General features: G+C 48.2%; 1 protein-coding gene across 1 annotated transcript in view; it reads right to left on the reverse strand.

Annotated features, from left to right (window-relative positions):
- CLSTN2 (calsyntenin 2) overlaps positions 1 to 14,779 on the reverse strand; it is a 628,388-nt gene that overhangs the window by 132,959 nt on the left and 480,650 nt on the right. The window contains exons 3-5 of the mRNA XM_081235450.1: positions 11,682 to 11,877; positions 10,724 to 10,932; positions 4,932 to 5,081 (exon numbers count right to left, since the gene is read on the reverse strand). Of these exons, the coding sequence (XP_081091576.1) occupies positions 4,932 to 5,081; positions 10,724 to 10,932; positions 11,682 to 11,877 (555 nt within the window). The remainder of the gene's footprint in view (positions 1 to 4,931; positions 5,082 to 10,723; positions 10,933 to 11,681; positions 11,878 to 14,779) is intronic.

Genomic DNA, 14,779 nt, shown 5'->3' on the forward strand with positions numbered 1-14,779 from the left:
CTGCAGCGTTGGGTGAACTGATGCTGGGCGAGGTGTAATTGGCTGCCCTGGGATGGTGCTCAGGGATGAAGCAGGAAAATGAAGATGGGATTTTGTGGGGGCTGGAGTCTGGAAAGCTGATTTGATGTGGGAATTTCAGATCCAGAATGGCAGGATGTCTGGTCAGCAACATGCCTGGGAAAGAAGTGGTGAAGGGCCAGGGAGAGAGTCTATAGTGGTTCTCTTCACAGGGGAGCTGTTTTGCATAAAGGGGACAGTGACAGACTTGAACTTTGGGTCTTGGGTGACAGGAGCAGGTAATAATAAATACAAAACCTGACTTGCAACAATAAAAGGGAAAATGTCCTAAGTAAGTGTTGTGCAGACAATGCTTTCAGCTTAAAACATAGAAAGAGACGGGCCAAGGGATTATAGAGAACAATAAAGGAAGGGAAAAAGAAGGAGTGTGTTTCTCAGTATGACATTACATAACATAATGTAAAAACTAAACAAACAAAACCCTCAAACCAGCAACTGAATTGCAGATGTTCCTCTAGGACACAGTCTGTGGCCCCTATAAGCAGGGGTCAGCAGTGCCATCTCTGACTGTGGCCATTGCTGTTACTGCCCACATCCCCCTGAGAGCCTCTGAGGGCACTGCATCCTCTGTGGTGCTCTGACCCATGGATGGATGCAGATTCTTCCCGAAGTCCTCAGGCGTGGGTACCTATAACCGCTTGGCAGGAGGGAAGCAGGCACTAAGAAGACTGCAAGTCCAGATGCCTGGCATGAAAAACACAAGTTCATATTTGGCATGTGTGCTGCAGGCACACCTTTTTTTCTGGTTCCTGCTAGAATCATCCATCTCTATGAATAAGAGCTGCTATAGGGATACTGCGTGTTCTCAGAGCTCAGGACAAAACACAGAGGTTTAGTTCTCCCTTTCACCCACACAGGTCTAGCTGATGCTTTGAGGATGCTCTTCTTCTCTGGGCAGCTGAGAATGGGAGTGACATTTCCTTAGGCAAATCTCCACCTACCCCTGCAGAGAAAGCTGACCCTTACCACCTACTCAGAATTACACACTCAGAATACAGTAGAGAAGACAAAACTCAGGTAAGAGCAAGGCGCATACGCCTGGTACCCTGGGGTCATCTTCTGGATGCAAAGCCTTCCTCCCTTTGCTGCCAGCTGAGCCTCTGATAAGCCCTGCTCTGCCATTGGTGAGTGATGGTGGTAAGCAAGCTTTTAGGGGATGCTTAGGTGATGGACAGAAAGTTCAGGGAGTCCCAGGGACCGTGAGGAATGTGGTTCTGCCTTCAGGGAGCCCATATCATTTCTGGGAAGACAATATTCACCCCCAGAAAAAAGAAAGAGAATGGAATACCATAGCCCGAGCACATGATGCCTTAGCCAAGGTCTGAAAGGCAAGTGGCAGCAGAGCCAGGGGGTGGGACGTCCTTCGTGTACAGCTGGGTAAGGCCAGCATCACCTTGGGAAAGCTGCAGCCCTACGTTCCTGGAAGGGGTTATTGTGATGGAAAAGAGGGCCAGTGCCCTGGGGCATCACTGGAGTCTGGGAGGAAGGGAGGGCTCTAGCCATGAGCAGGTCCCTCGTTCCTCCAGCATAGCTAGCTCCCTGGGACAAGCTGAGTGCAGAAAGGGCTTGTGATGGCACTGACTGGAAGTGAGTGGTCCAGGGGAGACAGAAGGTTCTGAGCATGATGGATTGCTTTCACGATGCTGCAGTCCCCTCCTGCCTGGAGGGGAGTGACTTAGAACAGATACAAGAATTTGAACTGCCAAACTGCGATTGCTTGGTGACTGTCCTTGCTTGAGAGAAGCCAGCTCAGGAAGGAGCCTCTGCTCTGGGCAATTATGCCTGGCATACGTCCGCAGAGCCCGCACTCACAGCTGGGTCCTAGGGGCTTGGGGAGCATCGCGGCTCCTCAATCTGGCATCCAAAATCTTGACTACAAACCCTCCCCTCCACCGACTTCTCCAAATTCGCTCCCCATTTTCTCCCCAGTCCACACCCCCTCCGCAAGCCAGACCGGCTTCCTGACATTGTTCACTGTGCCCTGAATGGCCTCCCGTCTCTTGGTTCCTCTCCTATTTTATACAGTGCAGCCTTCACCCAACACCTGCTTCAGGAAGAACCAGCCCTTTCCCCTAGGAACCGGATGGCCTCTCCCAGTGAGGAACAGCCTGCTTCACCGGTGGTTAGCAAAACAAAACAAAATGAAGCAAACAAACAAACGAAAAGCAACCCAGTAAAACATGGCTCACTCCAGTTTGCTCCACAAAGCTGGGAGAAGGGGCTGGACACGAGACACATATCTGGGACCGGTGGTCATGCTCTTCCCTGGAGAAAGGAGCACTTTGAGCTCTGAGCCTGCAGCCCTGGCCAGGAGTGGAAGAGAGAACAGCCCCAAGATGGGCTGGTCAGAAGTGGCGGTTGCCCCAAGTGGAGGAGTGACGTGGACCAGTACGGTGGTAGGACGGAAGATTCCTCTCTAGGTCTGGGGGCTGGGATAGGAATGCCAGGAAAGCACTTTGACCGTCACCACACATATCTGAGAACTTGGAGGACCTGTCTGTGATCTGAAAGCCTGCTGGGACAATGGCTGGGGAGACAGACCTAATGGCTGTCTACAGTGGGTGAGCTAGAGGGAGGTTGGGGGGGGGGTGATGCAGAATCCAGTGTCGGCTTCTCCCACCCAAGGCTGGCAGACTTAGGCAGGGAGCCACCATCAAGTAGTTGGTCCAGATGTTACACCTGCTTACATCGCTTTGCCTGGCAGCAGGTGAGCAGGTGCAGGCAGGTGCTGCTTCCCTCTTGTCTTTGTTTCACACAAAGGTGCATTTTTCACCATTCATTCAGGCATTCACCACTTGCCAATCACCTGCCTTGTGCCTGGCCCTGTGCTGGGGCTGCAGACACACCGGTAGATGGATAGCATCCTTGCCTCCTGGACCTCCCTCTCTGGAGCTGAAAATAGCCTCCTGCCCCGAGGTAGGAGCCGCACGCATTCTTCACACGCAGAATGAAACATTATTAATACGTTTTACTTCGCATACATTTAACACTGAAACAAGTACAAACCCCATTAGGAAATTACATTTAAATACATTTCAATGTGATTCCAAATCTGTAGGTGTCTCATTTATCAACGACAAAAAAGATTGGGATCATTCTCCAGATATGGCTTTGTGTTTTGCTTTCCTCACTTTAAATCCCATTGTGAGCTTGTTCCGAGCTTAGAAAGCTTTTATATTCTTTCCAGGCTTTCTTTTCAAAAGTGAGACTTTCACTGGGGCCAGTTGTTACACGTCAAAATAAAACAAGGTGAGTTCTTCTTCACTCAGATAGTTTTTCATTCATTTGTTCATTCGTTCATTCATTCAATGACTGTTTCTTGAGCACCTAACATTGGGGCCAGACATGTGCTAAACCTGAGAAATTCCACTGTGAACAAGAGAGACAGAATCCTGCCCTCAGGGTCCTTAGGGTCTAGTGAATTACACTCAACCAGAGTTCAGGCCCCCCTGAGGTCAGGGACACACAGATTCCCACTCTGGCTTGTTCCTTTTTCTCTGTCTCTTGCTTGAAATAGACAGACACAGAGAAGACTCTCCCTTGTTCTTTACCTCTCACATGTCTTAGCTGTGTCTCCCCTACTCAGCGTTTCACCTTGTCTACTTTGTTCAAAGGCAAATGATTCCGGTTCTCTCCAGAGGTGGATTTAATTACCCCCTCCCATCTTTCTAGTTGCAAGATTAAGGAAGATAAATTTATGCAGGGGACGATCTGAGGGCAATGACCCAGGTGGGACCTCAGGTGTCCTTGCTTTGCACCATGAGGTCCTGCCAGTCTGGCCCGCTGAATTGGATTAGGAATAAATGCCTGACTAAAAGGCAGCCATTCAAAGTCTGACCAGTGACCTATATGTGGTCTGGCATCAGCCTGTCCCACAGGGACATGAATGACCAACACAGCTAATTGCACCCTCTCTTGGGGAGTTACGAATGAAAGATACAGAGAGATAGAGATAGAGAAAGAGGTAGAACGTAACAGGGGCCCTGAAGCTTTAAAGACCTGTGAAGGGAAGGCGGCAGACAGAAGGCACAAAGTGGATGAAACCATGCAGCGCCCTAAGTTATGTGTAAGCAGAACCCTGCAACAGCATCAACAACCAAAACGGTGGCACAGAGATAACTCCAGCATCCCTGCTCGGCCACCAGAGCTATTGGTGCCACCACAAGAGCTCTTGTTATTCCATAAACCATCCAATCCTCTGCGAGCTCCATCTCTGCAGCTGGGCTTCCCACCCTTATTTCCCCTTCGTTCATTGCTACACCTCCATCCTCAAAGGGTAACCTGAACCTTCTGTCTTTGCATCCTAAAAGATCTAAACTAGCACAAATATCCACCTCCATCGAAGGCCACTGCTTCTCCATTACCAGAGCCAACACTTGAGAAACCCCCTAACACAGAGGCTGGATTCTGGATCTCCAGCCTCTGCTTGTACGCCCTCTGTGCAAGCCCAAGGAACACGCAACCTTCCCCAGGTGCTGAGCAATTATTAAAACTTGAAATGCACCAGCTGAACTCCAAATCCTTAGGTAAAGTGAATTGGCCCTTTCTCCTGAGCACTGTGGGATAATTCCTATTGATAGGAAGATGTCATGAGACTTGAGAAAGGGCACACTGGACAAAGTGGGCACGTGAATTAGATGAGTTGCCTTGGGCATTCTCAGCTGTAAAATGGGGGGACTATATTGCCCAGGAGTTGTAAGAACAAACAGGCTACTCTATTTCTCACAGCAGAGTGCCTGTGCTCTACAAATTCCTCTAGTGATGCATTGTGTTGATTGGAGGGCAAGTCCAGCACCTCCTGTACACATGGCCAAGCTGCCTTCACCCAACAGGACGGACAAGAGCAGGCCCACCTTGCCAGCCAGGCTTGCAAACTGGCTTCACGTCCACCTGCACCAGGGTGTCCTGCGCTGCAGGCTTCTGTCCGCAGTCGTAGGCGGTCACCAGGATCTCATACTGGCGTTGCTTGTCATAGCTCAGCTTCTCCGTGTTCCTGACGTTGCCTGAAGATACAGGGACATTGAAAATCATTTCAGATCAAGTTAACCACGCTGCAGTTCTTCAAAACCCCTTCTGCCCTCTTTCAACCTTCACCAGAATAAAATGTCCCCTTTCCCTATCTCTTTGTAAAGACTAGGGCAAGTAGGGACATGGCTTCCACATGTGGCCTGCTTGTGCCTTGGTGGCAGATTCTCAGGAACCGCTGGCTGGAGCCACCCCAGCTGTGGAACGGAACTGCCAGGTAATTCTGCACACACATCTGGAATCCAACTGGTTGGGTTAAGTACGGGGTCGTCAGAAGACCACCCTAAACTGCACCAAACTAACCCTACATTAGGCTGTGTCCCTAATGTAGGGCAACGTATGCTCATCTGACATGAAATCTCTGGGAAAAAGATGGAATTCAGAAACGTCCCGACACGTATTTTTCAACATCTGGGCTCTATGCCAGGAATGTTCATTGCCTCTTCTCACATTATTTTGCTACCAAATAGGAAGTAAAATCAATAAGAGAAAACGTATGACCTCTCTTCTGGAAGCTACACAGAATAACAGATTCCTTGCCCCGGTGACAAAGACATTTTTCTTCTCCAAGAGAGACCAGACATTGTTGCTGAGCCATTTGTGTGTATTTGCTCCTGTGGGTTTGATGTAAATATTTGACAATTAATGAGCAAACGTTTAACTGACTGTTTTTGCTGAAATACAATTTTGGTTTCAAAACATGAATCAAGGCCTGACGTGCGTTTAATACTTTTTTACTTTTTGACTCCCAGCGCTTAAAGTCTCCCTTTGTTGAGAATAATTTCATTCTGGCTTTTTTGTTTTCAGTGGTGGAGCTGACAGCAAATGAGAATTCAAATGATATCATCCTCGTTGGCCAGACGCGAAATCAAGGGAGCGGCGTGGACGGACGGACGGACGCTCCACCAAACGTGAAACCGGTAGCTAGGGGGAGCAGCCGCACAGCACAGGGAGAGCAGCGCGGTGCTCTGTGACCGCCTGGAGGGGTGGGACGGGGAGGGTGGGATAGGGAGGGAGACGCAAGAGGGAGGAGAGATGGGGACAGATGTATACGTACAGCTGATTCACTTTGTTATACAGCAGAAACGAACACACCATTGTAAAGCGATTAGACTCCGATAAAGAGGTTACCAAAAAAAGAACAAAATAAAACCAAAAAAAGATTAAAGTAAAAAAACAATGGTTCTGATGAACCTAGGGGCAGGACAGGAATAAAGACACAGGCATAGAGAATGGACTTGAGGACACGGGGAGGGGGAAGGGTAAGCTGGGACGAAGTGAGAGAGCGGCATGGACATATATACACTACCAAACGTAAAATAGCTAGTGGGAAGCAGCCGCAGAGCACAGGGAGGTCAGCTCGGTGCTCTGTGACCACCTAGAGGGGTGGGATAGGGAGGATGGGAGGGAGGGAGACGCAAGAGGGAAGAGATATGGGGACATATGTATATGTATAACTGATTCACTTTGTTATAAAGCAGAAACGAACACACCATTGTAAAGCAATTACACTCCAATAAAGATGTTAAAAAAAACAAATAAACCCCAAATAAACCAACAAGCAAATACACAAACATGGAATGGCTGACTCAGGTATATATATTTCATTTTTGTGCTCCTTTGTTAAAATGAAAAAAAAATTATTGAAGTATAGTTGATTTACAATGCTGTGTTAATTTCTGCTGTACAGCAAACTGATTCATTTATATATATATATACATTCTTTTTCATATTCTTTTCCATTATGATTTATCACAGGATATTGAATATACTTCCCTGTGCTATACTGTAGGACCTTGTTCATCCATCCTATGTAATACTAGTTTGCATCGGCTAATCCCAAACAACCCCCTTGGCAACCACAAGTCTGTTCTCTATGTCTGTGTGACTCAGGTATATTTTTATGTTTCATCAAAACTAAGGGGAAACTTTTGAATGAGCTTCCTTCCATTCCAACTGATGTATATTGTTCATGCAAATTGAGACAACAGTGACTAACCCAAGAAAGTTCAGGAAATTAGAAAAGCCACATCATGGGTTAAAGATAGGAAAAATCCATCCCCCCATCACTCAATATGAGTAAGACAATACTCAGCACGAGGCCATGAGCAGGTGCTATGAATGTGAGCATATGTAAGGGTGTGGAGGGTCAGGGGGTACGAAGTTGCCCAAGACATTGGACCAAGAATTGGAATCATTTCTTCTGTTATCTGCTCTGGACTGTTTCTAAAAATGCAACTGCAGCCAGTGATTGGAAGTCAAGTTTCCTTTAACAAAGCCAGTCAAGAATCTCTGAATAAAAATGTGTTTGCTGTATCTTTGGCCTTGTGGCAGATGTTCAGAATCCCTTTCCTTTTTCTCCAAATATTTGTTTTGGTCTCAGCTCGGGGGCCCCAAGCACATCTGGAACAGCTCACTCTGGGGTTGGTAACATTCCCTGTGGCTTCTGTTAATAAATTAGTTCGTGGTTAGAGCCACCACAGGGGAGGACCTCTGCCAGGTGGAAGCACTGTAATAGGACCACGAGAAGTATGTTTCAGCAACATCAAATTGAATTTTGAACAAAAGGTTTTAACTTTCTTTAAAGTTAAATGGCTCTCAAAAGATACACTTCGTAGAAGAGGAAGGCTCAGGGTTTACTGTCCCTGTGACATTCAGCAGACCAAACACTACTGATGGCGGTAGAAAAATAAAAATAAACCCATGAGCCCGCAATCCTTGGTTCAATTTACACCAGCTCCCTGCTGTAAGAAGTCTTAATGAAACTGAGAAACTACTTTACTTTCTCCACCACCACCAACTTCACGCATGGGAGAATGGGTTTCAGAGCACAGGATTTGAAGCATCAGAGTACAATATTTTCACGGATGGTTGTAGAGGGAAGAGTCGTGTTTGGCTAAGTCACACATTTAAAAACATTTTGAAAGATCAGAAACAGCCATCCTTTTTGCTTCTGTGACAATTGTATTATTTTCCCCACAAGTGAATGATTTTTCAGGGGAGGAACTCAAGGGAAGGGAGCCCGAAGACTTCTGGTTGGAAGAGGTTGAGTCTTGCGTTAAAAGAAAAAGTCCTGGGGCCTGAATGAGTGGAGCCCAACTCAACAGTACTCTTTCTTTTTTTTTTTTAAATTAATTTATTTTATTTTATTTTCGGCTGCGTTGGGTCTTCGTTGCTGTGCACGGGCTTTCTCTAGGTGTGGCGAGCCGGGGCTACTCTTTGTTGTGGCGTGTGGGCTTCTCATTGCAGTGGCTTCTCTTGTTGTGGAGCATGGGCTCTAGGTGTGCGGGCTTCAGTAGTTGTGGTGCGTGGGCTCAGTAGTTGTGGTGCGCCAGGCTTAGCTGCTCTGCAGCATGTGGAATCTTCCCGGGCCAGGGCTGGAACCGTGTTGCCTGCATTGGCACTTGGATTCTTAACCACTGCGCCACCAGGGAAGCCAAGAAAGCCATGCACATTTTTCTAATGTGCATGCAAAGAACTTCTTCAAGGAGCTGGGAAGGTCACTGGGAGAAGTGATGGATAAGGGCCAACTGGGAAGCTCATTAGAATGAGAGCTGCTTCTGCGTCTGCCCTTAGGTCCTGCCTTCATTACTTGAGAACTGCTTTTGTAAACCTGGCCATGGGGCCATGGGTGGGGTGGGCGGGGAGGGGGGCACGCTCCCCGGAGTGCCTGGCTCTCCTCTTCATCTCAGGCTGTAACCAACGGCTGGAGGCAAAGGCCTGGCAAAGGACCATTACTCACTTTTAATGAGACAGCTAGGTAAATAAATTGGCATGTGTTAGTGAAATGGCTCATCAAGGTGAGTAATTATCTTCATGACTGGGGCAGTTTACCCTCAGGTGAAGGAACGTGCATCTCCTCTCTCCCAGGTCGTGGCTCTCCAGAACTAAGGCAGGAGGCCAAGGGCAGCTTGACCACTTGTTCCAGATACCCTCCCCCATGTCCAGTCTAGCTCTTCAGCAAGGACTTGTCACTCTCCAAGTTCCACAGCTCTTGTGGACATAGACGGCACAGCTGAGCATAGGGGACCAGAAACATACAAAGCAGTTGTTTTATATTTTGTAGAGTGGCGTGTGTGTGCGTGCGTGTGTCATGTATGTCTGTGTGGTGGGGACAGGCCAGCCACTTCATAGGGCCTGTAGGAAAAGCTATCAGGAGCAGTTCTTCTAATTGAACTTACCTGCTTCTTTGTCCTGAACTAAACTTTAAAGTCCAGTATTTTCTCCTTTGCTTTCTCATGCTTTGATCTTGTGTCCTACACACTTAGCATCTAGTGATGTCCAGGTGTATAACTGACACTGGCCACGTGTTTGAGCATCTTTTAAGGAAACGTCCTCATTACCATTTTGTCTGTTTGATGAATAGTGGTTTCATCTTCTGAGACAGATCATAAACTGCAGGAGACCAAGGATGAGGGTGTCTCCTTGGCCTCCATGCCCTATGGAATCTGCTGCAATTCTCAGGATGCAGAAGACTCTGTCATAGGGTAAGTTTCTCCCTGGGCTCAACATCAAGGAACACGGGAAGCACTGAAGATTCGTGAGCAGGTGACCGATGGTATTTCCCTCTAGGCATTGGCTACCAGGAGGCTGAGGGCTAATTCTCTGCCTAACCCTGGTTCATGGCACGCTTTGTGCACCACCCTCACCCTTGACGCTGCCTGACTTTTTTTATTTAGATTTTTTTTTGCTAGATGGTAAGCTCCATGTGGGCAGGCCCACGTCTGTTTTGACTTCCCCTCTATCTCTATTCCCAGTGCCCAGCACTGTGCCTGACACTTAATAAACATGTGTGGCGTGGATGAGCCTCAGGTTTTGCAACTTCCCCATCATTGAGCAGTTAAATCCTATTTGAAACAAAGTGAGGATAATGTATGTACACCCACACACTCATGCTAATAATGAAACAGTATACTTGATTAATATCAAGTTATTGAGAATTACAGTTAAATTGGGCTGAGTTGATTGGGCCTCTGGCTGTGGTGTTTACACTGCAATGAGTTTTTTAATAATGGTGATGGGGAAATATCCACATGGCTTTCTAGGATTATTTTCAGTTCAGTAAGTTTAGTTTGAGAGTGGAGTGTGGTGGGAGGGGTCTTTCATTCCTCATTCTCACTGGGGTGGAAGTTCTCACAAACCCTTGGCAAGAGCTTTAAAGATTCCTGAATGGATCTATAGCTTGGATGGTGTTTCCAAAATCTCCGCCTTCTCTTTTAGCTTCTCTCTTGTCTGGGAGCAGATTGCTGTGGTGTGGCTAATGTTACACTTGTTATACAGGAAACTCAGATGTGGCTGAGTTGATGGCATGGCTCACATCTGGATGACGGCAGGAAAATTCTACCAGAAAACCAACCTGTCTTCAGTATCCAAATGTGAGTTCTATAGACTATTCACTGAGGAGGTTCCTGGGGTGTTTTAGACCTGGCCGGGCTGCTGATTACGTACGGTCATCCCTTCTAGCGCAGGGCTGAGTTCTGGGTTTCACAGCCTACATCAGGGATAGCAAGGGAGGCGTCACCTGCCAAGTGCATTCAGAGCCCTCACTTGGCCTTCAAAGGGGTTGGGGGTGGAGCTGTTTCCCTGCTTCCATTCGCCGGGGTCCTCTCAGGACACTCACCGTTTCTGTCGATGGCAAAAGGCACATCAGTTGTGACGATTTCATAGTTGCAAATCTGGCTGTACTGCGGGGAGCAGTCCTCGTCGACAGCCTCCACCTGCAAGATGCTGTCGTAGATCTTGCCCTCTGTCACGACAGCCTTGTAGGACGGCTCTTTGAAGGTGGGAGCAAACTCATTGACGTCCTTCACCTGGATATGGACCACGGCCCTAGGACCACACACGGGAAGGAAGGGATGGCGGTAAAGAAAGAATCACACCATCCTCCCACACCTCCCCCAGGTGCTGACCCAGGTCCCAAGGTCAGGAGAGTAGAGAAACCACAAGACAGTCGGGGTGGCTGTTGTCTAAGGGCTCTGTCCGCCCTCCCAATGAGACCCCTTTACCTGTCCTTGCCCCGATCCTCTGAGATGAATCCACCCCAGAGAGGTGCCTCCTCTTCTCTGACCTTCCTAGTTACCCAGCTTTAGGCAACGCATTTCCTCTAGATCATCTCCTCATTCCCTCTGCTATTCATTCACTCCATCCAGTAAGAATTGAACCACTCTTACTCTGGGTTAGGGGCTGAGCTAAACTATTTGAGAGTTACAACCTCAAATGAAAAGTGCTGTGATGGAGAGAAGCACATGGCCTGGCAGAAATCCAGGGAAAGTCCCAACGAGGTCTGCAGGGATGGGCTGGCTGACAGAAGGCTTCCCAGAGGAAGTGACATCTGAACTCAGTCCTGACGGTAAAATAGGAGTATCTTCATGGGAAGCAGAGGGGTGGAGTATTCTAGGGTTAGAAGGAGGCCCGTGTTGGGGGGCTCCTTTCTAGGGGCCTGGGGACCTGGCCAGCAGTCGGGCAGGCTGGAGCAGCACGGTGTGACCACTGCACATGCATATCTGAAGAGCAGCGTGTGAACGGAGATGGGCGGGCAGGGGTGGGAGGGGTCCAGGGAGCTCCATCAGGTCACTCACTTGTGCGATTTCTTCCAGGCCGTCTCCTGGGACCCCGTGCCACAGTCGTAGGCCTGGATGATGAACGTGTACTCCTTCTGCAGTTCACAATCGATGGGGCTCCTGGCGCGGAGCCGGCCCTCTCCCGACGTCTTGTTGAGCACCACAGCCTCGAAGGGTAGCTCCTGGCCATGGATCTTGAATGCACAGATTTCCCCTGCAGGAGGATGGAAGGCAGAGAGCGGGGATCCTGAGAACGGCCACACTGAACACAGAGCTTCGACTGGACCAGATTTGCAAACCCAAAACCAGACCATTTCCTCCACGCAGAAAATTGTCAAAGCAGAACCAGCCTTTAGAGACTCAGACCAACACATTCATGTCCTGGATGGTAAAACTGAAATGTGCCCCATCCGGTGTACCCGGCAGAAAAAGTGGGGTGTGTGGGTGGTCATCAAGCAGGGGAGCTGGCTGATATCTCAGTTTGCCGCTTTTCCCAGGAGGTTTCTCGCTTGCCCTCTGCCCAGTATGAGATTAAGGAATTTGCCCACGGTCAAAAGACAAATGACTGCAGAGGAAAGGAGAAAAAGGCTAAAGCTTTCACTGTCTTTTGTTTTGTGACAACATCCTTGAGTCTTCAAAGTGTGCCCTGTGAAGCAGCGGCCTGGGCATCCCTGGGGAGCTTGTTAGGAATACAGACTCCCAGGTCCCACCTGGACCTCCTGAGTCAGTTATATGCATCTTTTTTTTTTTCTGGTGTGTCCATGATGTCTTTTTTTTTTCTTGAAGTATAGTTGATTTACAATATTGTGTTAATTTTTGCTGTACAGCAAAGTGATTTGATTATATATATATATATATATATATATATATATATGTATATTCTCTTTTTTTTTTTTTTTTTTTTGCGGTACGTGGGCCTCTCACTGTTGGGGCCCCTCCTGTTGCGGAGCACAGGCTCTGGACGCGCAGGCTCCGAGGCCATGGCTCACAGGCCCAGCCGCTCCGCGGCATGTGGGATCTTCCCGGACCGGGGCACGAACCCGTGTCCCCTGCATCGGCAGGTGGACCCTCAACCACTGCTCCACAAGGGAAGCCCTTATATTCTTTTCTATATAGTTTATCCCAGGATATTGGATATAGTTCCCTGTGCTTTATAGTAGGACCTTGTTTACCCAGGCTATATATGATAGTTTGCATCTGCTAACTTAATTAGGGTCCCCAGGTCATCTGTTTGCTCAGTACATGTGAGCAGCACTGCTTGGCTCCGTCCTTTACTCTTGGTTTAAGCACCCCGCGTTGCTGTAGCCCCCTTCCCCCTTCTCCCCTCCCCCCTCCTTCACGTCTCTCACCTACCACTTCCCTGCGGGGACAGGGACACCACTTGGAGTTGCCATATTCTCTCCAAATAGCGGGGGTGAGTTTATGTGAGTTCCAGAATCCCTGTGGAGCCTGAAAAGCCAACTTCTTAAAGAGCTGACCATGTTGTGAAATGAATACATTTCTCTCCGTCAGCTGGGTTCATGTGTATTATAGCTATTTCTCAGCATTAACACAAGGCCACGAAAATATCTTCTTTATCTCAGTTGATGGATGTTTATTTCTTGAACCCTGACTGTAAGCCCTGTTGTAAGTGTCCTGGAAAGTACTGAAGATTTGAGACACGTTCTCTTCCTGTGTTGAGGGAGCTTACAGGCTTGTTGGAGAGACGACGTGCAGATGTCCAGAAAGACCCTTCATAGTGCAAAGGGGTGTGTGAGTGTCACATGACACAGGCAGCAAGGTGTCCAGCTATAGGCTGTTGGGGAGTAAAACACAGGCTTGAGCCCGGGGGCCTGAGTCACGTTCCAGGTTCACTACTGACTTGTTGATTTAGTCAAATTATAGTGACTCTCTAGGTTTCAACTGTGTCACCTGTAAAAGGGCCCAGGAGATAATGTCGCAGGGAGAACATCTACCTGACATGTCCCAAGCCTGGTCTGACATTGCCCCAGCTTCACTGCTGCGGCCAGGATGAGGTGCCTACAGTGTACAGTTGAAGGGAGGCCTCAGGCTCAGGGTGACCAGGCATCTGCCCACAAAGCACAGGCACCGTGAGGAGAAGGGGTAACGCGGCCGCATGCCTGCTGTGTGTCAGGCATCGAGCTTTGCACCTCCGCCCAGGTGATCTGGTTTAATCATCACAACAACCCTCCAAGGCAGATGTTTTATACCAATCTGTACAAATTAACAACAACAACAAAAAGGATCAAAGGAGTTATTACTTGCTCAAGGTCACAGAGCGAAAGTTGGTGTAAACCCCAAGTATGGCTGAGTCGTAACTCCATGCCCCCTCTGCAACACTGTGGAGTCTCCAAGCAGCCCCATAACTTCTAAGAGGACCGCCGAGGGAATTGCTTCCAGTAACATTCTACGTTCCCACTCAAGGCTCACTCAGGAGAGGAAGTCCCCACGCCATTTTACATATAGAAAGGTGCCCTGATCTCTTACTGACAATGTTTTCTGAGATGGTCAGTCAATACCAGTTTTCCCTTTAGGCTTTTGTTTTTTATTATTTCGTCAATCCTCAATTTCATTATGAACACTCCATTTTCACTACATTCCCTCCTGGCCATTTCTCACATGTAGTTGTGGAGTAATGGACAAGACAGACAGCTAGTGGGCCAGGCTCTAACAAGAAGGCTGGTTCCCATTCCATCACTGTTGCTCAGGCCAGTACTGCCTCTCGGACAAGGCTAGCTCTGCAGCCTTCAGGGTGGGAGAACAGGTTACATCGCATCCTCAAGTTTCATTTCTGCTCTGGATTGGCTGGGGTTGAAGGGATGGACGTCTGACATGCCTTCCTTGAGATTCTATCCCAAGATCAATGCCAATGTGGGAATATTAGCAGCGAATGAGCCCAGACTGGTTCTGGGGTGTTCTCTGGAGTGCCCAACTACAGCCATGGTTCTAAGACCCATCAGACCAGACCATTTCTCTTTGAAGAATCCAATTAAACTAAATATAAATGAGGGTAATTTTCTGTTGGAGATATTTGATCACACCTAAAGTAGTTCTCAAAGCTCAGAAATCCTGAACAAGAAGAAAGGAGAGGAAGGAGGAAAAGGCAAAAGAGGAGG

The sequence above is a fragment of the Mesoplodon bidens genome (assembly GCF_964165515.1).
Source record: "Mesoplodon bidens genome assembly, chromosome: 5".
NCBI lineage: Eukaryota > Metazoa > Chordata > Mammalia > Artiodactyla > Ziphiidae > Mesoplodon > Mesoplodon bidens.